Below are 25,601 nucleotides of genomic sequence, written 5' to 3'. Positions count from 1 at the left end.
ATTTTTCTAAAAAACAGTATTGCTATGAAATTTTTTCAGAAGACCTTGAACTCAGTCCCTAGCAAACGAAATTTTTTTCAGAAGGTTATAAGTGGTGACGAATCATAGGTTTACAGTTCTGACGTTGAAACCTAAGCTCGATCATCTTAACAAATGCTAACACACGAGTTTTAATCATTTTTTTTTCTTTATTTGGTGCATAAGGAATTCTTGTTACAGGAGAATGCAAATAAAAAGATGTATTAACCACGAGCCATGCGCAATGTACACAAAGCTGTCTGCCAGAAGTGCCTGGATTCGAATAAAAGCTTAGGAATTCTGCCTTAGACACTCTACTCCCCAGACCTGGCCTATTGTTGAACTTTTTATTCCTAAAATTAAAGAGGCCTATTAATCGTGAAAGATACGCCACTACCGTAAAAATAAAAATATTATCGAAGGAAAAAGTTAGAGGGTGCTTGGGGAGCCAAGTATAAAGTTTTACCCTCTATGGCAGACGATACATAAATGAAAATTAAAACATAACTCCTATAAAATATACCTTATTTATGGAAGCAAAAAATTTATCGAATGAGATGCAATGAAAATGCAATAATGTTTTAATAAAATTTTGTTTAAATGAATCAATAATGAAAAAATATTAAAATTGAAAAAAAAAATTAAATTAGTAATTATCTATTTAAACATGAAAACTGAATATTTCAACTCAATGTACATTCAACTATACATAGATCAGCTGTTTCTGAAACTAGAGAATGGTCACATTTAAAGACATCATTTAATAAAATGAATAATCAATTAACGAGTATAACTAATAATCAAACTAATTTTATTAATGAACCATCAATCAATATAAATAATAAAAATAAGTTACAAATCACAGTATAAGAAGAAGTTAGAGGTCTTCTTTCATTAAAATAGCTTGAGGCGAAGTGAGTAAGATACTAGGCTTCCATGCAAAAGGTTACTGACTTAATTTTTGAAAAAAAGGTAATAATTCAAACATCATTGGTTCACTCCGTAGCACAGAACTCTCGTGTAAGAGTATATCTTTTAAAAAAATTATGTTAGTCTAATAATAGCTTATGGTTTTCAGAAGTCGCTTAGTTTCAATGACTAAACCGATAAAGTAAGAAACTTTACTTGTTTTTATCATATTTCGTAATAAATTAGAAAAAAGCAAAAATTTTATTTTGAAAAAGAGGGAAGTCGACGCAAATTCTTTACTCGGATAGCACTAATAGTGGCCCTATGATATGGTGTAGTTCAAATTTTAAATTTACAGTATTATTTTATACTCTGAGGACTCTTCCTTAAGGTATATTGAATTTCTTAATTTCTTAATACAATACTGAGAATAAGTTTGATATAAATGTAAGAAATTTATAAAAATTTATTTTAATCAAAGTATAAAACTATGTTGTCGTACTGAATGTTATAATCCATTACCATTTTAAATTTACCGTTCGACTAGTTGATTAATATCAATTATTAGATTTAAACCTTTGAATAAGGTGATAAAATGGTCATGTATTTCTTCTTTTTCTTTTTTTTTCATTAACATTTGATTTTCTGTTAAAAGAACTACATGAACAAACTAAAAATAATATTATAGAAGATGACATGCTATGTATCTCAAGCTTTCAATATTTACAGTTATATGATTGGAGAAGTGCAATATGGTGGAAGAGTCACGGATGATTATGATAAAAGACTTTTAAATACATTTGCAAAAATTTGGTTTTCTAATACCATCTTTGAAGAAGGATTCCTTTTCTATAAGGATTACCCAATCTATAATTATAAGCAAGTAAGTGACTATTTAGTAAAACTTAAGGAGATGCCAACAATAGATCCACCTCAAGTTTATGGACTACATGCTAATGCTGATATAACGTAAGGATAAAGCTTAGAGAATTTCTTAGAACTAGGTGAATTCACGTTGTTAAAATTTCTTTCTTATTTTATTTTAGATACCAAAGCAATACCACGCAACTTATTTTGGATACGATCATTTTAGTTCAACCAAAGGAGTCTGGTAGTGGTACTGGCAATCCAAGAGAAGTTATTGTGTCAAAACAAGCAACTGAAATGTTGGAAAAGTTACCTTTGTCTTACGATCCCTTTGAAGTACGTGAAAGGTAAGTAGTAACTTAATTATTGAAACGTATTTATATTTAAAAACTTTTTAAGTAAATCTTCTTTGAAAGGGCTTTTGCTTGACAAAAAAAAAAACAAAGCGTCACACTTTCCCTTGCCCCATCTATCCCTGCTTGTTCCTTTCACTACCGTATATTGTCTCGATAGCTAGAGTAATAAAGCAAAATATGGTAGCAGGTGCGCACCCTCTGTCTCTCTCTCTCTCTTTCTTTTTCTCTCTCTCTCTCTCTTTAAACCAATCTCTTTCCCTCTCTCTATAGATCTCTCTCTCTCTCTCTGTCTCTCGCTCACGCGTCATTTTTAATACTCATTTTACAATTTTCTGACACCCTCATACACCTCACGTATCGCCATTCCAAGCCTTTGTTATCTCATCAACTTTGTTACGCGTCATTTCTCAACTTACATTTCACACGCTCATCACCCTTTCTCCTCACCTGACCTATACATGTCCTTTCATTCTCCTCACCAGTCTTCTTTCGTCCTTCTTTCAATGACACTGCCTTCTCAAGCCATCAAAATCTCTCTCTCAGCCTTTCTCTCGCCGTCTATTTCTGTATTAAATAAATTAGTTCTCTCGTGAACATTAGCCTTTCCATTCATTTCTTTCCTCATTTTATTTTATTCTCGCTTGTTATTCACACTCTTGCACTTATTAGTATTTTACTTTGTATTTAATATTTGCTGTAAACCTTAGCCTTTAAGTTTTACTTTATGAGTTGCCAGTAACTTTGTAATTTAAATTGTCCAGATGGGGATCTTCCCCTAGGCGTAATAAATTTCTTAAACACTCTTAAAAACTACCTCTCTCTCTCTCTCTTTCTCTCAACCAATCTCTTACTCTCTCTGTTCCTCTTTTTCTCCAATTTTTCTTACTCCGTACTTCTTTTTCTCTGTCAACTTTGGAGTACATACTACACTAAACTGTACGCATTTATATACTTCTTCCAGAAGTATGTTCTTATAATACAGTCACTTTTAAGAAGATAATACTCGTTTATGTAGAACATGAAAAAAAATTATAATAAATCTTTAAGTAATGCCATCGAATAGAGCTAAGATCTAAAAATAGAATAAGCCGTCCAACTTTCATATAAAATGGGTAAAGTAAGAATTTGTGAACTAATACATTTGTCCCTACCTGCTTGAAAAAAGACCTTTAATAACGTGGCATTATTATTTGGAGCAAAAAGTTAGAAGTTAAATTAAACAAGCAACTTTCTTCATAAAGTAAATCGTTAAAAAAATCGAATGAGCTAGCAAAACATAAAATTATGTAGTACGGGGTGGCAAAAGTACACGCAAGTAATTTTTACTACAATAAAAAAAAAAGAATCTTACACACTTAGAAAAGATAAGAAAGATGTGGTTTGTAAATACAATGTGCCTGTTCTATATGTTACCAAATACTTTTTTTAACAAAATAACAACATCTTTTTACAAACATATACTAATTAATATAGGTAAGACACTGCAGTACTTAAAAAAAAATGTAACAGGATTCTAGTAGGATCTAAGTTAAAATATTTATGAAAAGTTCTCTTCCACAGCTCCTGTGATATTGAAAAAAAATTTTTTTTTTTCCAATCTAAAAAACATTACACTTATTATTATGGTAAAAACCACTGGAGTGCAAAAAACTTTGAGAATTAAAACTACAAAGCAGTAAAAAGCTATCCACTGTTGCTAGGAGTCGAACCTGGGCCTCCTTCTTGCCAGGAAATCGCATTAACCAACTTTGCCTCCAAAGCCTCGGTGAACGCCCTTCTTCTCTGCTCTATTAAGTCGTGTCTTAGATTGAATGCCAATATCATAGATAATAATGTTATTGATAAATGGGTAAGTATTATGTCAAATTATTATTATATATTAACCTCTTCCATCTAAAAATGTGCTATACATATATATGTATACATTTTTTTTTTTAATTTACAGAAACGTCGCACTTATTTTTATAATGAAAATTGCTCGGGTGAGGAAAACTTTTTAATTAAAATTACAAAGCAGTGAAAAAAGTTATCCGCTTCAGCCAGAAGTTGAACCTGGGCCTCCTTTTTGCCGGAAAAGTGCGTTAACCAACTTTTCCACCGACGCCTCGGCAGACACCTTTCTCCACTACTCTGTTATACTAACCCATAGATTGATAACATCAATATCCATGATATTGGCGATTGACCTAAGACACGCCTAAACGAAGCAGTAGAGAAGGATGTCTGCCGAGGCTTCAGTGGCGAAGTTGGTTAACGCGCTTTCTTGGCAAGGATGAGGCCCAGGTTTGACTCCTGTCCAAAGTGGATAACATTTTTCACTGCTTTATAATTTTAATTGACAATTTTTTTGCGCTTTAGCGATTCTCACTATAGAAACAAGTGCAACGTTTTTGTAAATTGAAAAAAAAGAAAAAAAAAGCTTAGAAAGTGCAATTTTAGATGAAAGAAGTTAATAATTGGTAATAATTTGACTTAATTCTTCTCCATTGATAAACAATATCAATGTTTATTAAGAAAGATTTAACATGCATGGAATCACTAATACATTGTGATTGACTATGAAATATGAAACAACTGTCGAAACTATGTTTGATTATTATATTCATAAAGTTTAATTGTTAAAATGTCCTTCTAATTTTTGAACTGTAAGCCTATAGTTACGAGAAGTAACTTACTACTGTTGAAAATCTGAATTGGTCCTTAGTATTGATAACTTAAAGTAAATATGAATAATCGTACATGAATTTTGTACTTTTTAAATAGAATCTTCATTAACTGTTACTAGAAAATTAATAAACTGTTACTTAAAAAATGTACATTTTTCTAAAAATCTTATTTAAGCTTCGCTTTATTCATGGGTTCTGCAACGCATTGTTTTTTTGTCACGTATCTCAAATTATATGAAGATATTCACCACTTTTAATAAAAAAAAAATTTGATTATTTTTCAGACTACGTGCTATGGGACACACTGCACCGATGAATATATTTCTTAAACAAGAAATTGACAGAATACAAATTGTACTTCGCTTAGTGAGAGCAACTCTAAAAAATCTTCTTCTAGCTATTGAAGGTGTTATAGTAATGAATGAGGTAGGTTTGCCATTTAACGTATTTTTTTTACTCAAAATTGTATCATGAATACTTTACAAGAACCCTACTAAAGTAATATCCATAAAACTTTCTTTTTAAGAAATATAAAAGGTCAAATATGTTTGATATATTACATAAATATTTAAAAAAAACTTTGTTAAGCCTGTATACAGTAGAAAAAAGTTATATTTTCCCTCATAAAGTGTTAGCCATTTAAGGTTCTGAGGTCAAAACTAAAAAACAGTTGAGTTTTTTTTTGGTGCAGCTTACTTTCTGCATGGCACTAATAGTTTCAAACTGTCTTGTACCTTTACATAACATAATCCAACTAGCTAATATTGACTTGTGCCTGGTACCTAATGAAAATTAACATCAAAACATTAATGCTTTGTTTTATCGTATGTATATGAAAACCTCAGGGCATTATATTAATCTATTAAATGTTAGGTTGGCATAAGGTTGGCAATACATCCAACTTGTGGACCATTAATTTTTTGAAAAGATAAATTTTATAAAAATATTACAACTTTCTATGGAAATAATCTTTTCTTCGATTTATTTATATATGCTCATAAAATCAAATACCGTTAATATTATAATGTACTGCATATAAATAAAGTCTGTATAAGGTAGCTACTGTACACTATAACAGAGTCTCACAACATTTACTTATACTTACTATTTTTTATTTAATTTTTACTGTTTTTTCCTTTAAGCTGATGTTACAAATTTCATCACTTTTTCTTACAAAGTTTTTATATAAAATACTTCATGACTAAGAGCATTTCAATACCCTGATATATTTTTTATTCAACTAACTCTCGTCATTACGTTTTCTTATAAATGAGTGGACTTCACCTCCTGCGTGTTCTGCGTGATGACTCCTAACTTTAAGTTATACACATTTATAACAAATTTTAAGATAAGGAAAGAGAATGCAGTACTAGTTTATTATTTAAGATAATAGATAACTTGCATTTTCATTTAACATGCAAAGAAAAATTGTTTTTTTTTTAAATAGTACTTTTGAATTCACCTGCTAAAAATTACCATAAGCATTTCCTGTCTCAAAAAAGCTCTAGTCACATAATATTTGTTTTTCAAACAAAGGACTTACATCCAGATATTCTGAGCAAGAGTTATCCAACAACTATGGAATTTTCACAAGCAATAATTTATTTATTATGTATGAAAACCATAAAAGCGATATGCAAGTTACATGTACTTTTATCAGAAAATTTTACAGGAATTCATCATTCATGTACAATTATGAATTCTTTACATCGTACTGAATCGTAAAGTATAAAAGTTAGTATACTATTTCATACATTCCTAGTATAAATTCCTTACTATGCAGCAAATGACCTTATTATTTTATGTACAGATAATTTGGTTTAAAAAAAAGTATCAATTCCTTATGTTGACTATGTTGAAGCATAGCAATCCTTATCAACTGTCAAATAATGAGAAATTATCCATTCTCTATAAATTGTTTGATAGCAAGTTAATACGAAGAAGACTAATTTATTTATAATTACCCTCTTATCATTAATGTTTAACTTTCATACTTTTTCTGAATTTATAGTTTTATTTATTATTGTAGTAATTAACAACTTTTTTCTATGTTATGGTGAATACAACTAATTTTATTGACTACTTTGAATTTTCGATCCATACAAGAGTAAGTGCTTATAGCAGGCTACTTTAAAAGACTCAAGCGAGTCCCTAAAATCAGACCAAGGGAGACGCTCAGAACGCCGCAGCTCCTCACCCACTGGTGGGGAACGGTCTTACAAGTATCCAAACTCTCGCGTGCTAAACACCTTGTACGTTACAAACGCTAACAAATACTCACGTCTAACGCTTGGGCGCAGCCACCTCAATCTCGCATAGTACTGACTCATTGACGCATCGCACTTGAGAGTAAAAATAAACCTAACAATGGTATGACATAATCTGTCAAATTTAATCGCAAGATATCCTGACGATCCCCCGTAGACCAAGCACACATAATCAAAGTGGGGCACCATCAAACTAGTTGCCAGCATTGCCTTCAATAAGCTAGTCAACATTCCCGCACGATATCGCAGCCTATAGAGGATCGCATGAACCCACGAGCAAATAGCCGCCACATGGACGTTCCAACTTTGGTCGTTCGAAAGCACGATCCCCAATGTTCTTACCTGCTTTACAAAATGAATCACGCAACCACCTGCCACAAGCGGTGTCAATTCAGTCTCGTCTATTCGCATAAGACTCTAATCAGTGCCCACCAAAACTGCATGCAATTTCTCGAAATCAAACTGCAATCCGTGTGCCACAGCCCAGCCTACGACTCTACCTATGTCTTCATTACATCGTGGAATAAATTATCTAAGCTCTGACGGCCTGCATGTGAGGTAGAGCTGCAAATCATCTGCAAAAAAAACTCCAGAAATATAAAAAAGAACAGACAAGATGCTGTTAATGAAGAGAAGAAAGAGCACAGGACCAGTAGATGACCCCTTCGGCACCCCCGAGGTTGTCGGAAGAAACTCGCACCGCTCACCGTCTAAGCCAACAGCTGATTGGGAACGATCTGACTCATAGCTGTGAAACCAGCTCATCGTACTCTCAACAAAGCCTAGTCTCCCCATTGTTTTAAGCAGCACTGTATAATCAATGGAGTCAAAAGCGCGATGAAAGTCAAACAAGACAAGAAAAGTCACCTTTCCTGCCTCCATTCTAATACGGATATCATCTGTAAGCTTGAGTAAAGCCGACTGCGTGCCTCTACTTCTACAGAAACCCGACTGCACGGGTGAAAGCAAATTTCTGTCCACCAGAAAGTCTGTCACCCTGTGAGCTAGTAAAGTATCAAATACTTTGGCAAAGTGTACCTGGTTTACGATTGGGTGGAAGTTACTAGGACCCTGAGGGTTTGCCACCTTCCCTAAAGGAATAACAATAGAGCGCCTCCATGCACCCAGATAGACGCAACTCGAGATAGACAGATTGAAGAAGCGATTAAAAAATAGGATAATGATTTGCTAAGAAGACTTAAAGTATGCAAGCGACAGTCCATCGAGGCAGTGACCACAGGTTCCATCTAAACATTTAGTAAAAGCCTGCCAAACCTCCATTTCAGTGACCAGTAGTAGTTAAAAATGCTGTGCTGTCCTAGGAGACTCTGCAATTATCTCCTCAAGCTTAGTGATTGTACACGCCGGTTGGACACTCGACATATCTGAAAAATACTGTGCCAATGACGCAAGCAAATCACCATCGAAACGCAAGGGTCATGTTCCCTTTACTATCCCGTACCGTCACAAGATCTCCCAACATACTCCTGGGCCACGCGCGCAACGAACCATGTCCCACAGAAAAACATCCCTTGTCACACGTATGTCCACCTTCACGGTTCACCTCATGTCACGATACTGAGCCAAAGCGAGATCGGTGCCCACTCTACGCGCCACTCTCTAGAGCCGGTCGCGCTTATGACATTTCTCCCGCAACTCCAAAGTAATCTACGGAGCTGGCGACCACTGCAATAGCACAGTAGTCACTGGCGCATACACATGTGAAGCCAACCTAAGTGCCTGAGAGGCCACGGCCAAAATCTCCTTCACTTCTCTATCTATCATGTTCTCACGCTCAAGGTGAGGAGAAATAGTCTCAACAAAAGCCACAAGGTCAAACCGCCTCAAATTTCGGAACCTACGCCTAGGGCGTTCATCTGGCTTTCCTACTAAATAGTTGACATATATGTAGTCGTAGCCGTTTATAAAAGGGGCATGCGAAGATGCAAAACTGGCAACCTTTTCCCCTGTATCTACCAATATAACGTTCAGCCATGTATCCGACGAGTTGCGATCGTGAGTCACGCCAAACGGTACCAAATAAAGGGCATTCTCAGCAATAAGACTTTTCAAGTGATTACAATAATAATCTTTACCGAGGTGGTCTGAGTTTAAATCATCTGCAAGGAAAATGTTTGAATAGCCGTATGCCTCGTCTTGGACTGTCTTAGAAAAATCTGTAAGAACTCTGCCTTTTGGTCTACGATAACTTGATGCAAGAAGCAAGCGCTGCCTTTCCCCCCAAATGCAACGTAACAAGCAGATACTCTGTTGAATTTATGTGCTTAATTTGTGGCAAAGCGATAACATGATAATAAAAATCCATCCGCAAATAACAAGCCACTACATCTCCCTGCACATATCGGCGAGTGCCTACCCCAGCCAACAATCTGCGGTCATTACGGACAAACACAAATCCTGGGATTTCAAACATAGATGTATACTGCAATGGTATCAGCCAAGTCTTAGATACGCTCAGGATATCTATTTTAAGTTCTTCTACGAGGGTTTGAATGTCATTCATATGCTCGTCAATTGAGTTTGCGTTCAGATGTGCAACGCAGATTAATTCACGTACCGTTGAAACTGATGCAGGCACGCGCTGACGTGCAAGTCATTGCAAAGAATCAAGATCACCCACCGTACCAATGCATTTGTGCGGCAAGTCTCGAGCATGCTGAGCATAGACGCAGCCCCTCTTTACCCAAGCATAAGCATAGCCTAGTGTTTTAGCCCTCGCCTTCGCTTTCATTAATAACGCAAACGTACCCGGGGTAAGCATCTCATACATACGAATTAGACCATCGTATTGCAAATAAGAGTAGAGATCTTTCAATTTGATGTCACCATAAGATTTCTTTGTTCGCAAAACAAAATCACGCGAAATACTGGACTTAAAGGTAACAATTAATGTGTCGATTGCGTTCACATTCATACCGGCCGTGCCATCAGACTGCTTGTAGTTAATCAATATAGAGCTAACAATGTATGGGAGGAAGGCTTGCAAGGAAAGAATCGTAAAAACAGAACTTAAAAAATCACGAGCATTCATGTTTTCAGACCGAGGCAGGCCAGTAATCTTAAGCTCGCACGACGACTCTGAGTTTTAATGCAACTCTTTCACTCATTTAAGTTCCACACAAAGCTTCGCATTCTCCTTTTCGAGCTAAGCAATTTGAATTGAATTTCTGCCTACGCGACTATCGAGCATTTAAAATTTTACCTACGTTTCACGACTTGAGCTTTTAATAGCTGTGAACAAATGCATAAATTTCTGAGATGGCGTGAATCCCTCTAAACCCTCAAACAGTGCACTACTCAGCTCCTCACTATCGGAAGGGGCTCCAATAAAAGAAGCGCTGTCTATGTCATTGTCACCCTAAAAATGTTGACTGTATCCAGCAGTGTCACTATCATCAACGTCCTACCCCTCACCCATCATCCTTCCGTCTGACACAATGCCACGTCCCACGTCAAAATTACTAGCACAAAAGTGAGGCTGACCCTGTGACAAACCGCGCTGGGGCATTACTCGGAATCGATATGACTCGTGCAACAACGTGCGGGCACAACAAGAGCTCCAATTTTTCTTTGTTAAAAGAGTCAGTATACAAGCTTTATGGTAAATATTGTTGCTTGTTCCACAAGCCTTTCCGTCTTTTTGTATAGTCTATGAGCACCCCACACAATCCCTTGGGCCACCACTCATTAAACCTCACTAACCACCAATGTGAAGACCACCACACAATCTTATCGCTGCACTACATTTACCCTTATGGTAATTTAGTGACATTCAGCAGACCATTCACACGCGCTGAGACTATGTACAAATATATATACACTGCGTACCAAACTATTTACAATGATACTTACAGCAATGCTACGCTTACTTGTCGAACGCTGCAATCGTAACAACTTAGCTATGGTCCCGCGACGATATTACAACAGACACCACTCGATATTACCTAGAAAACTACATAAAGAAGTCCGTCGTGACCAAGTGTTATAATGATACACATTTACCAAGTGGACAGGTCCAACGCCAGTACAGCCACAAATTTTTTCCTCCAGATGTTGCTGCCAACTGACGACAATTGACGCCAATGGGACGACTAATGGTTGAAAGAACAAGAATCTTATTAAGAATTTTTTTGTGGTGGCCGTTTCTATAATACTTAAATTTTGAATTTCAGTAATAACGAAAATAATGCTTATCATAATAGAAAATTAACTATAATAAATATTATTATAATACCAATAATAATAATTATTATTATTATTATTATGATAATAATAATATCAACAACAATAATATCAATATGTATAGTAATAATAACAATAATAATAATAAAAATAATGATAACAGTAGTAATAATGGTAAGAATAATAATGAAAATTAAACTAGTTATAGTAATAAAAATGATAATAATAACAAAAATAAAAGTAGCACTATATATGTCATGCCTTAACATGATAAGATTAACGAGAAGTTTTGACTGATCATACCGTTAAAAAAATTCAAAATTTTCATTAGGATTTTTTTCAACTTATTCTTTACTGCAAGTTGTCGTTGATAAAGTCAGTTTATCGTGCCCTGGGAATTTAAAAATTTTATTACCTATGTAAAAGGCATCAGTATGGACGCTCTCTCAACTGAGCTGGGAAGAGGGTCAAGAATAATAGCTGGCTTAACCTTCCTATAATTTTTTACACGTTGAAAAAAAGCAAAATCGAAATAGTTACAAAACTAGACTTTTGTATTTGGCTCATGAGATTAGTGGTGTAGCAGCGGGAGTAACTCAGAAAATCATGCATCTACAAAAATAAAAGATTAAAGTGAAATACAAGGCTAACAATATTACTTCAATAAATTGGCTTTTTCAAAGTATTTATACACTTATATTATACAATTGCAAGACCAAATAAAGTCTCCAATCAACTATTGACCCTCCCCCCCTCTGCTTCTACTTATAACTTTCACGTCTCTCCTAGAATTTCGAACCTACGGACCCTCTCAGTATCTCTAGCTGTAAGGCTAGCACGCTAATTACTAAGCCGTTGAAGATCCTGAAAAAATTATATAAAGATTATACATTACTATTCCTTAATGATGCAATAAAGTTTTAAGATACCAAGCAAAATAAAACTGTAATTGATTTTAAAATGAATTTAAAGAATTTACTTGTTAAGCTGAATAGTGATCACAAGCAAATGTTGAACAGAATTATTTATAATTTTTCTAATGGCCCTGGTAGTTCTTAGACAATGTTTTTGTATAAAACTTCAGTTTTTTATTTCTTGTTAAAAAAGAAGAAAATTATATATATATATATATATATATATATATATATATATATATGTATTAGAAACTAGAGTAGTTTTAATTTAATATCTCAAGAAATAGCAAGTAATTGAACATACCAATGACCATTCGATTTAAACACCATTGAAAGTTCGTTTTAAGAATACACAAGTGATAGTAAAAATTACTAAAAGTAAATTTACTTACTCAGGAATAAAAAACTTATACTGTTTGTAAGCAAGTATATGGGGATAGTATTAAAAGTTGCCTGAACAAAATAATTTAATCGACTGATAACGAACTTCCAGATATTGAGGAATAATAAAATTTTTAATTTTTTTACAGGGACACAACTTACTTGTATCAACGTAGATTATATTTGCGTAAAGTAAAGGTAGTGCGCACACAAAAAAAAGTAGGAACATGAATTTTCCAAGTGAAACTCTAGAAAAGTTATTGCCACTTGTATTCAAGTAGTAAATGCTATTGATAGCTGTATTAGAGATATTGTAGATAGCGTTTGCAACGGCACTAGACAATGTAATACACAATTCTTTAATTATCGTTTGAAAACAGAAAAAGTAACTGGTGAAAAATCTGGTATTAAAGTTTTAATACTCAAAATTACTTTAAGTACCAGTAAAAATTCATCTTTACTAATTATTATATATTATACAAGAAACAGTTTAAACTATGCTTGTTTTGAAAGATAGCAATAGAAGTATCATTAAACAGAAAAGTAACTAATAAGTTGTGGATCGTCATATTTTTGATTATTGTCTTGTATTCTAACACTGAGTATCAATATTCGTTTAGTTGATAAAACATTTAAAAAAAATTTTGCTTGAAGAATTTAGGAAAAGCTCAAAGTGCAAACAGTTATAAAACTAAAAATGACATAATAAACGACATTATTTTATCAACATTATCCAGAAATGCAGCTGTAGGGTGGGTAAAGTAAATTCTTAAGAATTGTAAGGAAGGCTTATTGGGTTATCTGGTTATAAAGTTATATAATTTTAAATAGGGTTAATGAGGGCTAGAGGAGGGCGAAAGGGGTGCTGAATAAAAATTTAAACTAATTACATTAGGATCAAATCTAATAAAAATAAACCTTATTAGGATAAGTGTGTAAGGGGGCTAGTGAAAAGAACTAAAGGGGGGCTTTTAAGAATGATGAGGTAGTAAAGGGTGGTAAAGATGAGTAGACGTAGGTTCAACAAAAATTTAATCTGATAAAATAAAAATAAGGTAAAAATTAACAGAATCATACTTTATTGAGAGGGCGACTATGAGTGGGTTTTAAGGGTGGGGGGGTAGACTAACCCTTTAAAATTACTATTATAGTGAGTATCTGTAAATTTTAAATGAAACAAATTGCATGTTCTTCAAAAATTGTGTAGGGCTGTGGAAGTGTTAGTAGGCTAAGAAAAAGTCGTGATATATTAGTTATAAAATTTATTGTTATTACTTAGCTCATTTATTCTAAATTTGTTCGTAATGTAATTAATTATTATGAACTCAGTTCAAACAAAGAAAAAGTTTTTCTAACAATAAAGTATAGTAACTAAATAGACAAGAAATTAGGTTATATATATATATATATATATATATATATATATATATTTATATACATACGTGTAAATCAAATTCATTTGTATTATATAGTTGTAAGACAGAATCCATTCTCAAACCTCCCCCCCTTACCTCTTTCACTGCTCTACAACCCGTCTCTAAATTTTCTCTGCTTAAGTTGACTAATATTATTATTTTTGTAACATTTAATCATTTATTTAACAATGAAATATGCTTATATGTTAAACTTAATATAGTATTGTATAATTAAAGAATAATCTTTCATTTTTTATATGATTTTCAGGTAGAATTAAAAGAACCGTCTGAACATAAAGCGTATTTTAGTTATAAATTAATCATAATTTCTCTGCATATTTTAGTTCATTTATTTAATAAACAGTTACTTTTTATTAATAAACTGAAAAAGATCTTAAAAGTGGACACTTTATTGTAACTTGTGATTTTTCGGCAAACTATGCGTTTGTTATACAAAATTTAAACCAATCTTTCCATTGGAACAGTAACCAAGTTTCTCTTTTTACAGTTGTAATTAATTATAAAGAAAAAGATGAGCTTTAACAAAAAAGTATTGCTGTTATTTTAGATAACCTCAATCATACTACAATTGCTGTATATGAGTATCAAAAAGTTATAATAAATTATTTAAAATCCTAGTTTGTAGTAAAAAAAATTTTTTACATAACTGATGGGGCCAGTCAACATTTAAAAAATAAGAGCAATCTTAGAAATATACTTTTTCACAAACAAAAATTTAAAATTAATTGTGAAAGTCATTTTTTTGCTACTGCTCATAGAAACAAATCGTGTGACGGTATTGGAGCCAACTTAAAGAGAGGTGCAAGACGCGTAAGTCTTCAAGCTTCCTCTAATAACTGAATCTTAACAGCAGGAAGCTTGTATGACTGGGCAAAGAATTATTGCAAGAAAACAAAAGTTTTTGATTTGAGTAAAGAGTCGTATAAAAAGTGTAAAATTAAACTTAAATCTTGATTTGATAAAGAAAAATAAATACCAGGTACTTTGCAATTTCATGCTGTCATTCTAATCGATGATAAAGCATTAAAATTAAAAGAACATATCTATGAGCACTGAGTATTAACTTTTTTTAATACAAATTAATAAAACCAAGAAGCCAACATCTCGAACTTCATCTAAAACTAAGAAATAATGAAAAACATTTGTTTAGAAAGTATTTCTAAATGAATAATATTCATAGTTAATTTGAGTATTGAGACGGCCAAACGTCTACTCTTTGGCATTGTTTTACTTGAATTTTTCAGTGACAACACACTGTGCAAGAAGACGTCTTTAACGTAAGAAAATCTTAGCTTTTCATCTAGCTTATCAAAAAAAATTTTAAAATGCCTTTTTTAAGATATAGCATATTTTAAGTTTTTTTTCAGTGAAAATGAAAGTTTTTCAAAAAACTAACAAGACCATCGCAAATCTGACTGAATATTATATCGAAAACGCTATTTGCAACATTTTTTTAGGATAGGAGTAAGGCCGAGAAAATGAGCTGAAAACATTAACTTTTAGCGCTCGCGTGGCGGTCCTGGAACGTTTCGCGTGAAACGCCCCATGTATAAAATAAGCAACAGCAACAAAAATTTTTATTTTGTTAATCAATGATATAACTACGTAGTTAATCCCACTAGATACTTCTCACAGGGCACAGTGGTTATCTTTGGCACACCCAAAATTTTATAAAGTTTAATAAAAAAATATTTTTCAACTAATTATCTCACTCACTGTACTGACTTTTTTACAACTGACAGAGATCTTACCCGATGAGCTGTCCACGTATTGGTTTTTCTTTAAAAAGTCAAACATTATAAAGAAATAACAAAGCTACTGAGATGTAATTTAATAATAGAGTGATTGAAAAAAGTGTCACCTAGGGACTATGAGCTTTTTGTTTAAATAATTTTTAATCAGGTGAGTGTAGCTAAATCTTTCAAGAGTTTGGAAACAGTTAATAATATTCATTGCAGTACATTAAGAGATACTGATTTTACTTGAGGCTTAGTTGGACACGACTCTTAAGCTTATGAAATATTTGAGGAAACTTGTAACGTAATGCTGCCAGAAATTAGTATTCCATAAACATTGAACAACAAATTATATTATAAACATCTGTTGAAACTTTTGGCTTACTGTTTACTTATGCCTCGCAATTCATGAGATCTTGTATCAAACGATTAGAGCAAGTCAGTGATATATCATATAACACTTATACGTATAGCTAAAGTAAATGTAGGGAAAAGGAGTCGTAGTAGTCGTTAACATCGCTTGTTTTTTTACACCAGGCTCAAACAGTGATGAACCAGGAAAAATTATTCGCAATCAATTTTTTTGTGCTTTCTTATTCAAAATGTAGTAATGTACCTGCAAGTTCATCTTGCCACCCTACAATGTGGTCAGGTATTGTTTAAACTATATTTTTGTAAACAATTTCGTCAAAGTTATTTTTTCGACCTGAAAAAAATATTCTCCGATTCTCTGGCACATTAAGAACAAAAAACCAATAAAAATGTATATACTTAAACCCCACAGTTTTCAAGTAAAAAATCCCTAAAGTTTCAAAAAATGTATTTTTTCCGATGTTCAGAGCTCCACAAAAGTACTAAATAAACTCATTTTCATATGTTAGAACACATGATCATAAACTATAAGCTTTTCTCTACAATCCCCCAAAAAAAAAATGTCAAAAAGTTGAGTAGCAACATTGTTTTTTGCAATAAACGTTCAGGGCGTTTCAGCGCGCGCTCATATGTGAGTGTATACCTATATATGTTTACTACACGCTGAGCCACGAAACTTACCTGTTTAAACAAAACCTGAACACATTCTTGGGTGGCAAGATGAATTTCAGGTACATTACTATATTTTGAGCAAGAAAGCACAAAAAATTGTGTGCAAATAATTTTTCCCGGTTCATCACTGTTTGAGCCCGGTCTACTTGTTACGTGCTCAGCTATACAGCTATACCCGACATTTTCACTCCTTTCCTTGTAAGCGTATAATTGGTATACCCCTTTGACATATCTTCAAATCCGCTCTTTTCCTTACAGAAGCATACTTCTACCATTCTTCTCAAATAAAAAAATAATGTGCACCTGGTTAGGCCACTTAGGGGCGCTTGAAACGCTGTAAAAAGTGAGTGCACTTTGTAGCATTACAGTTAGCAACTACTTATAGTCCCTACTAATGTCTGATGCTGACAAATCAACTGAGAAATTTTTTCGCATAGTTTATGGGTCGCATAGGTATCTGCAAGTATTTATGGTAGGACTATTTTTAAGCCATCTTAAAAAACTTTTATTAAAGATTAAGGAAACGGTAGGCAAAATAATGAGTTATTATATTTAAAAAAAATCTTCGTATTTAAAGAAACATTACTTAAAGATTATGGATTACTAGAAACAAATGAATCTGTAATATGTAAAAATATTGAGGACAATGGAACTGTAAATAATTTCAAAAAAAATTTCGAGGATTAACTTGTTAAGCTAAATAGTGTTGAGAAAGAAACTCTTTAATGAAATTATCGATAGTGATAATAATCATATTTTATTAAAGGTACAGTAGGTGTTGGACAAAAACTTTTGTATAAAATATTAATTTTGTATTTTTTGTTTAAAAAAAAGGTTATATCTATAGCTTAAAAGCGGATTGCTAACATTTTATTGCCTAATGGGATGACAAGTCATAGAAAATTTCGATTACCATTATATTTAAGTCACATTGTTGTATGTAAAGTTTACACAGAGTGCCATCTATATAATTATAGTAATACTTACGTATATGACCGATGCTGCACATCGGTCTACAAGTCAGTTGAATACAATCTACCAGCCTGTACAGACGACAGATATAAACGACGGTAAGAGTTTTTTATGTAGAGGACAGCAAGGCTGTACGACAATAAATTCAGTTTAACTTTTTAAATATAACAAACAGTATGTTTTTCCTTTCACCTTATTTCCTGTACGCTAGCACATAATAGTAAAGAAGCAGTCTTGCGCAGTGGACACGGCTATGCTGACAGGTTATGGGCCCAGCACGCTTCCACTACGTGGGACTGTCTTCTTTTCTTCTTCGAGAGTGGTTATGTGCCGGGAATCTCGTGCTTTCGTCTTCTTTGTGTGAACCCTGAAGTGTAAGGCTTTTATTAGTTATAGTGAGCTCCTTTCTTTTTCCTTCCTTTGCTGAACATGAGTGAAAGTGAGCAAAGCGAGAATCTCGAGTCCGAGACCAAGGTTGTGGTCGACGGCCCGACAGACGACGGTGGGGTGGTGCCACCAGCGACGGGAGCTGCGGACGAGGAGGGCCAGGAGGAGCAAGGGCAGAAACGACGGACGACCGAGAGAGAGGAAAGGCCAATGAGAGACGTGGCCTGCCAGGGGAACAGTAAGTCATCTTTTCCTCTGTAACTGCGAGTGGCGGCGGATGTGTTTGTGTGGTCGCATGTGGGCTCTGTCGTCTGGGAACTTCTGGGTTAGGACTTACCCTGGGAGAGGAGGTAAGCAGGCGTGGGAACGGTTTGGTGGTGTTGTGCTGTGGTTGCTGTTGTGGGCGGTCGGGGCACCGGTTTGGTGACGGGGTCGCCTGGCCTCACCCGCGTGCCAGGATGCCATCACCGAGGCGCAATCATGGCGATCGGCCCGCTTCTGCTCTCTACAGTCCTGGAGTGCGCGCGTATGTGCTGTGTCCGCATGTGTGCATGCACGCATGGGTAGCCAAGATGCCATCTTATCTCTCCTTAACTTTATCCCGGTGCCCCGGGACGTATGTGTTCTACGTTTCCCTGTGCGTGCCGGGAGGGGGGGGAAAGAGTGGCCTAGCCTGGCGTCTGGTTGCGCGCGTAATGGTTACATGCATTGTGTGCGCGAAGACGGGGATACACATGTAACGACGGTATTATTTTAGATGAGGAAGTACTTGCCACATATATGCGACTCTTCCAACTGGGGGTGGATATTTGTGGAGAAGATCTCATGAGGAACTTATCCGTCAGAATAGACGACGGATTGATTATATATGCCAATAAGAAAGAGTCAATTGCAGCCATCTCAAAGATTAACTTTGAGCCATCAGAGTTTGATGAAATATCATGTGCGATAAAAAATTCTGGCGGTGTTATATTTCTGTCTGTAAAAAACACTGAAAGTCTGAGAACTCCAAAAGGCATGGAAGCGCTTGATTTCTCGTCCGGGCATTTAAAGAGAGCAACATTTAAAACGACGGAATTGAAAAGGACTGATTTTCTGACTGATCAAAGGACAGACGATGAGTTTGACGACGAAATGCATTCGGTAAATACAACAACAGAACACCAAAAGAGAAATCAGCAAAATCAATTTTTCCTAGACAGTTAAAGATTGTAAAAAAAAAAGGTTGCTTTTAAATACGACAGGAAAAAGGACAGACTTGTCACTCAAAATGTGTAAAACATAAGTCATTCATAACTACTCAAGACAGACGACTGATAAAAATAAATTTCTAGTTACAAGGAGAACGGCTGCAAAGGAAAGAGCGACCCTGTGACGCCAAATAGGTTGGCTGGAGGAACGAAAGAGGGTGGAGCATCAGAGTACACTGAGGACCATGACAGAGACAGCAGATCGGCTGAGGGCTGTAAAAGAGGCAGTGTCGGCTATCTCCAGACTGACCCAACGACTAGAAAACTTCATGACAGCACAAGAGATAGGTCAATCAGATGCCTTAAACTCAACGGCTCTATTATCGTCGAAACAGAACCAGGAGCATAGAATTGATTCTCTCTCGAAGAAGGTCTTTAACCCTACATTGCATGACAGAACGACTGATCTTGATAGGAGTGAAAGGTTTCAACTCGAATTGTTAAACAAGGACTCACCTTCTCGTTACAATCATAAATTAACCCCTAAAACGAAGATAAAATTATTTCTCGATAAATTATTTTCAGAGTTAACAATTAAAAGACTGCTGCATGTATTAGATAAAACTATTAAATTTCCCACCTTTTCATCACCAAAAAAATTATATGATCACAAAGAAAGAGTATGACATATAATAATTAATCACACTGATAATTTCTATCACTTAAAGACTGCTTATTATTCTAACCACAAAGAACTGTTAAATAAACTAAAAGAAATTAAAAGAAATGAGACTAACTTGTCGATGAACGAGATCAGACGAAAACTGTACACGTTTTGGTATTCCCCCAATAAAATAACAGGGTCGAACTTCGTTGATAAATTTGAAGAGCTCCTCAGAAGCTACGAAAATTTACAAGGAAAACAATCTCTGTCCGAAGAAGAGATATGTCACACATTCTATAATGCCATCGTTAACAACGTATCACAGATTGAAACCCTTGACGCCATGATCGTTGATGCGCAAGGAAAGAGAATGACCTATGACCGCTTAAAATCCTTCTTTTTAAAGACTTAGTTGAGACGACAGAGAGCTGGAGGAACAGGAGGAACTGCCTTAACAACAGCGCTGCGGGTGCACTAGCCGAATTCAACACACGACAACACACGGTGTTATCGATGTGACGACTTCGGGCACCACTCCTACAATTGCCCGGTCGACGCAGGGTTGAGGAAGTGCTACTCCTGTGGAAGGCTCCAAAGGAACCTCATGTAGCACAAAAAAATCTGCAGGGGCGCCTCATTAGGTGAGAAAAACAATGTTCATCGGGATTTTAAAAGATAGGAAAAAAAGACGGTTGGGGATCGAAGAACTTAACGCCTAAAAGGGAAAAAAGAGAGCATGACAGTGAACAGAAAATCCAAAATAAAAGACAGGAAAGACACAATAACAAAGGTCATAAGAATGAAAGTAAAGCCAAAAGACAAGGTGGAAACGCAAACGAAAAGAACAGCTCCCCTCCAGATCATTCATTCGGACACCATGGGTCCAATAAGTCCGATTTCACATCCCAAACGCTGCAGGTATGTGTCAGTGTTTGTGGACGACTACTCTAGGATGGCCATGGCATATCCAATGAAAGCTAAAAGTGATACAAGAATTTGCTTGGAGAACTTTGTTCAAGGTTCCAGAAACATCTTAGGGTATGACGCCAAATTCTGCTACCTTAGGTCTGGCCAAGGCACAAAGCTCACCGGAGGATACACCCGAGAGGTGGACAAAAACTGGGGGCCGAACCGCAGCTGGCTTACCCGGATACAATAGAGCATAATAGAACAGCTGAACGTTTCAACCAAACAATTGAAAAGAAAATGAGAGTCTACATGTTTGACTCAGGTCTCCTAGAGAACATGTGGGACTTGGCTCTGAGCAAGGCAGTCGATGCATACAATTGGACACCTCACAGATCAAATGAAATGAACATCCCGTTGGCGAAATTTGCACCTCATAAAAATCTCAACATTGAGCAGTTGAAACGGTTTGGATGCCTGGGCTATATAAAAATACAAAGTAATAAGGGTCCAACATTCGGCTTGTTAGCTCAGCAAATTGTGCTAGTTAGGTACACTGCCACAGAGTTTGTCGTGATGAGACCAGAAGACGGAAAATATTATGAGAGTAAAGACGTGAGATTCAATAAACGACTGGTGTACAAGGACAAATATCTAAAGAACGATGTATTGAATTGGGATTTGGTCACAAAAGAAATTAAAAATGACAGCTGGTTCCTGAACTTTGACAAAAAAATGGAAAAGAGTACAAAAAAGAAGGGACAGACCGTTAAACGAAAGAGAGGACGACCGCCGAAGAAATCTGATTCAGGGAAAACTGAAGAGACTGCACCAGCTAATCGACGGAAGCCGATACATAATACTAGCTTCAAAGGACTGCAGATAGCCCATGATCCAAACAACCAAATCAGCTTTGGACAAGAAAACTTGGATGAAGAAAATTGCTCTGTAAGCCAAAATCAAGATAAAGTACTGTACCATGCGTTATTAGCAGAACGCATTGGAACAACGTCTGGAAGATTGTGAAGAAACCAATGACTGATGGCAAAGGCAGAAAATCAAATGTAATTGATTCTTGATGGGTTCTAAAAAGAAAAGAAGATAACCTTGGAAACATAAGATATAAAACTCTTGACTGGCTGTAATCTGAGCCTTGTTGGCGGTTATTAACAAATATGATCTGGAAATACGACAGCTTGATGTAAAGACTGGGTTCCTGAATGGTAAATTAAATGACGAGATATACATGGAAGTACCAGACGGTATTTCTGGTGCTCAAGAGTTAACAAAGACCAAGGTTTACAAATTAAAAAGATCCCTGTACGGACTTAAGATTAGTCCCAAACGTTGGTATGATAGATTCTCAGAGACAGCTGCGAAAATAGGACTCCTGGAACACCCAACTGAGCCTTGCCTATTCATATGGAAATGTGAAGACAAATTCTTGATTTTGATCCTGTATGTTGACGATATGTTAATGGCCAGCAACGATGTTAGAAAAGTTACCGAAGTATGTGATAAGCTTAAAGTTAAATTCGAAATGACCGACCTGGAGAAAGCGAATAACTTCCTAGTAATACAAATTGACAGAGACAGAGCAAATCGAGCTATTCGATTAACACAGGAAACCTACACAAATAAAATACTGCAGAGATTTGGCTTGGATGATACACGACAGTGCAAAATACCTATGGTGACGAGACAAGTCGTAAACTTACAGCGAAGAAAAAGAGAAGAATCTGGGAACGAAGAAGACCAAAAAACGGACGGACTGTAAGTTTTTCCATATTGGGAAGCGGTTGGCAGTTTGCTGTATCTGATAAACACTGTTCGACCCGATATCTCCTATGCAGTGAATGTATTAAGTAGACAGCAGATTAGTCCTACTAAAGGAGATAGACACATGGTTCAGAGAGTTTTCCGTTACCTCAATGGTACTAAAAGGAAAGGACTGACATTTAAAGGAAACAGAAATCATGACTGCTTATTCTGACGCAAGCTTAGCAGACTGCAAAGATTCACACACGACAAGCGGATACGTTATAAAACTGTTCGGCGACTCGGTGTCTTGGAGAACACACAAACAAACGTTTGTCTCGTTGTCGACTTGCCAGGCTGAATACATTGCAATAAACGAGGCATGTCAAGAACTAACGGCTCCAAGAAGCACTTTGACAGCAGTGTTAAACACTACATTTTATCCAATGACTGTATGGTGCGACAATAAAGCGGCTGAAGCAAGCGCTTAGTTTTATGGTGGAACAAAACTCAGACATATAGCGTCTGTACGAGTACATTATGTAAAGGAGGGCGCTAAATACGGGTTTTTAGAAATCAAATTGATCGCCTCTAAAGAACAGATTGCCGACATTTTAACCAAAGCTTTACCAATTAAATTGCATGAGAAATTGACTGCCAAACTGCTAAATGACTGACAACATTATACGACAGTGAATCAAAGTCTATTTTTCAAAACTAACCATTATTGTTTAAATCTGTTTTAGGCAACAATCAGTAAAGGAAGCTTCAGAAGACAGTGAGACGAAGACTGTCAGTTTACTTTGCAAGACAATCAGTCATAAACAATTTGAGATTGGCGTTCTAAAAAACTGATGGTAGTGTTGTATGTAAAGTTTACACAGAGCGCCATCAATATAATTATAGTAGAACTTGAGTATATACTGCGCATCAGTCTACAATTCAGTTGAATACAAGCTACCAGTCTGTACAGACGACAGATATAAACGACGGTAAGGGTTTTTGTATGTAGAGGACAGCAAGGCTGTACAACAATAAATTCAGTTTAACTTTATAAACATAACGGACAGTGTGTTTTTCCTTTTACCTAATTTCCTGTACCCGAGCACATAATAGTAAAGAAGCGGTCTCACGCAGTGGACATGGCTATGCTGATAAATGGATATAAATTATTTTCTTGAAACAAAAAATGACTGTACAATCGCATTCTTTTTTTTAAACAATAATTTTAGAAATTTCATGTTATTAGATCAAACATTATAAGTTGACTTAAATATTGTAAAAAGCGACGAATAATGATATTCTAATATTTTTATATTATTTTATTTTGATTATATTTTTTTTACAAAAATTTTTTCTTCAATACAACCTTTTATAGTTATTTTTTATTTTCAAAATATTTATTATCATCGCATAGAACTTGTAAGGTTTAATCAACTACTCATGAAGCTCTTTTTAAGATTTTCTACAATTTTTTTTGCAGATTATTGTTCTAAAAATGCATTTAAACCTTGTTTATTTCTAATAATGGTTAAAAAGTTTAATGAATTATTATTTTTTTAGTGAGTAAACTTGCAGGAATACCATGTGGAGACAAAACTTTTTTTCGGTGGAAATAATATACAAAATTGTCATGCAAGCACTATTTGGACCATCGATATAAATAATATTTTGTTTACTTTTACATATTCAATCAAGAATACATAATTTATGTATTCTAGTAAACTATAAAATAAATTTTTATTTTTATGCAACACGTTATGTTACTTGTGTTATTTTCAATTTTTTTGCAATCATTCACAGAAATAGAATTATTTAAATTTTTACATGTCTTGTTTACCACCAGAAAAATCTTGTTTATTTGAATAAGCGCATTATTTTTGTTATATTTTTAAAAACTTTGTTCAAAGTAAATGTTACTTCCTTTATTTGTTTATATTTTTCTAGAGTAAAAATGACTTAAGCAACTACCATTCGTATTTTTAACAGTAAAAACATCATCAAAATTTTTTAAATGTTAGAACTATGCTTTATTTAACAAATACTTATAGCAGTTCCTTGAAAATAATTATTGAAAATTTTGATCTGTGCTTTAAACTTTTGAAAGTTAAAGCAACTTTTTATTTTTCAAAATTAATTTAAAGAAAATTCTTTTACTTTTTTGTAGAAATAACTCTTTCGTAAGATTCCAAAAACTTGGAATACTCAATAACAAAACGGCAGTTAAATTTAGTCAATCACTTTATTACTATCTCTGGAGGGAAGGCACTTAGCTGTCCCGAGTTACTAATTGCGACTACCTTTTTTCTAGTCTCGGCATTCTAGAGCCCTGTGATCACTGCTACGGGTCTTTTTATGCTTTCTCTTTTACTCGTCCTCCTTCAGTCTACTGATAGCTGAGGCCCATCCCACACGGTATATTTCATACTGTACGTGATTCGTCCAAAACCACTGCGTCGTCGTCCTCAACGTTGTTCTTTTCTTTTCCAGCTTAGGGATGATTGATCAATTGGTGTTTGTATTCTTTTGTTTATGTTGTTATATATATTGATCATTAAAAAAAAAATTAAAGAGGTTTTCTTATGTACTTTCCAGTACTTATGTACTTATTCTTATTAGCATGCTTATAATTATTTTTTAGGTCTTATTTCACTTTAAAGAGTTGTTTATATTTTTCTTTTTTTTGTTTTATACTTCTTGTTCATATTATTTCCCACTGCATCTTTTACACAGCAAGATCAAAATCTTTCTTGTTTTATTACAGTTCCTACATACGAAAGTATTTCTTCGTTTAACGCATCATCTAACAAAAAAAGGTATATATTTATTTATTTACTTACTAGTTCTTCCGCCTATTTATTTATTTATGATTATTTTTTTTTTCTACACATAAATGCATATTTTCGTGGAGGGAGGCGTTTTTTTGA

General features: G+C 34.7%; 1 protein-coding gene across 1 annotated transcript in view; it reads left to right on the top strand.

Annotated features, from left to right (window-relative positions):
* The window catches only part of kl-3 (dynein heavy chain 8, axonemal kl-3), a 1,186,420-nt gene that overhangs the window by 973,235 nt on the left and 187,584 nt on the right, over positions 1 to 25,601 (top strand). The window contains exons 54-56 of the mRNA XM_089590651.1: positions 1,657 to 1,896; positions 1,974 to 2,141; positions 5,101 to 5,242. Coding sequence (XP_089446777.1) covers positions 1,657 to 1,896; positions 1,974 to 2,141; positions 5,101 to 5,242 — 550 coding nt within the window. The remainder of the gene's footprint in view (positions 1 to 1,656; positions 1,897 to 1,973; positions 2,142 to 5,100; positions 5,243 to 25,601) is intronic.

This window comes from Copidosoma floridanum, unplaced genomic scaffold, assembly GCF_036245765.1.
Source record: "Copidosoma floridanum isolate Cflo_tuat_1 unplaced genomic scaffold, Cflo_Japanese_pri ptg000013l, whole genome shotgun sequence".
Classification (NCBI taxonomy): domain Eukaryota; kingdom Metazoa; phylum Arthropoda; class Insecta; order Hymenoptera; family Encyrtidae; genus Copidosoma; species Copidosoma floridanum.
Note: the sequence above shows the minus strand (reverse complement) of the source record. Positions and strands in the feature narration are given on the sequence as shown.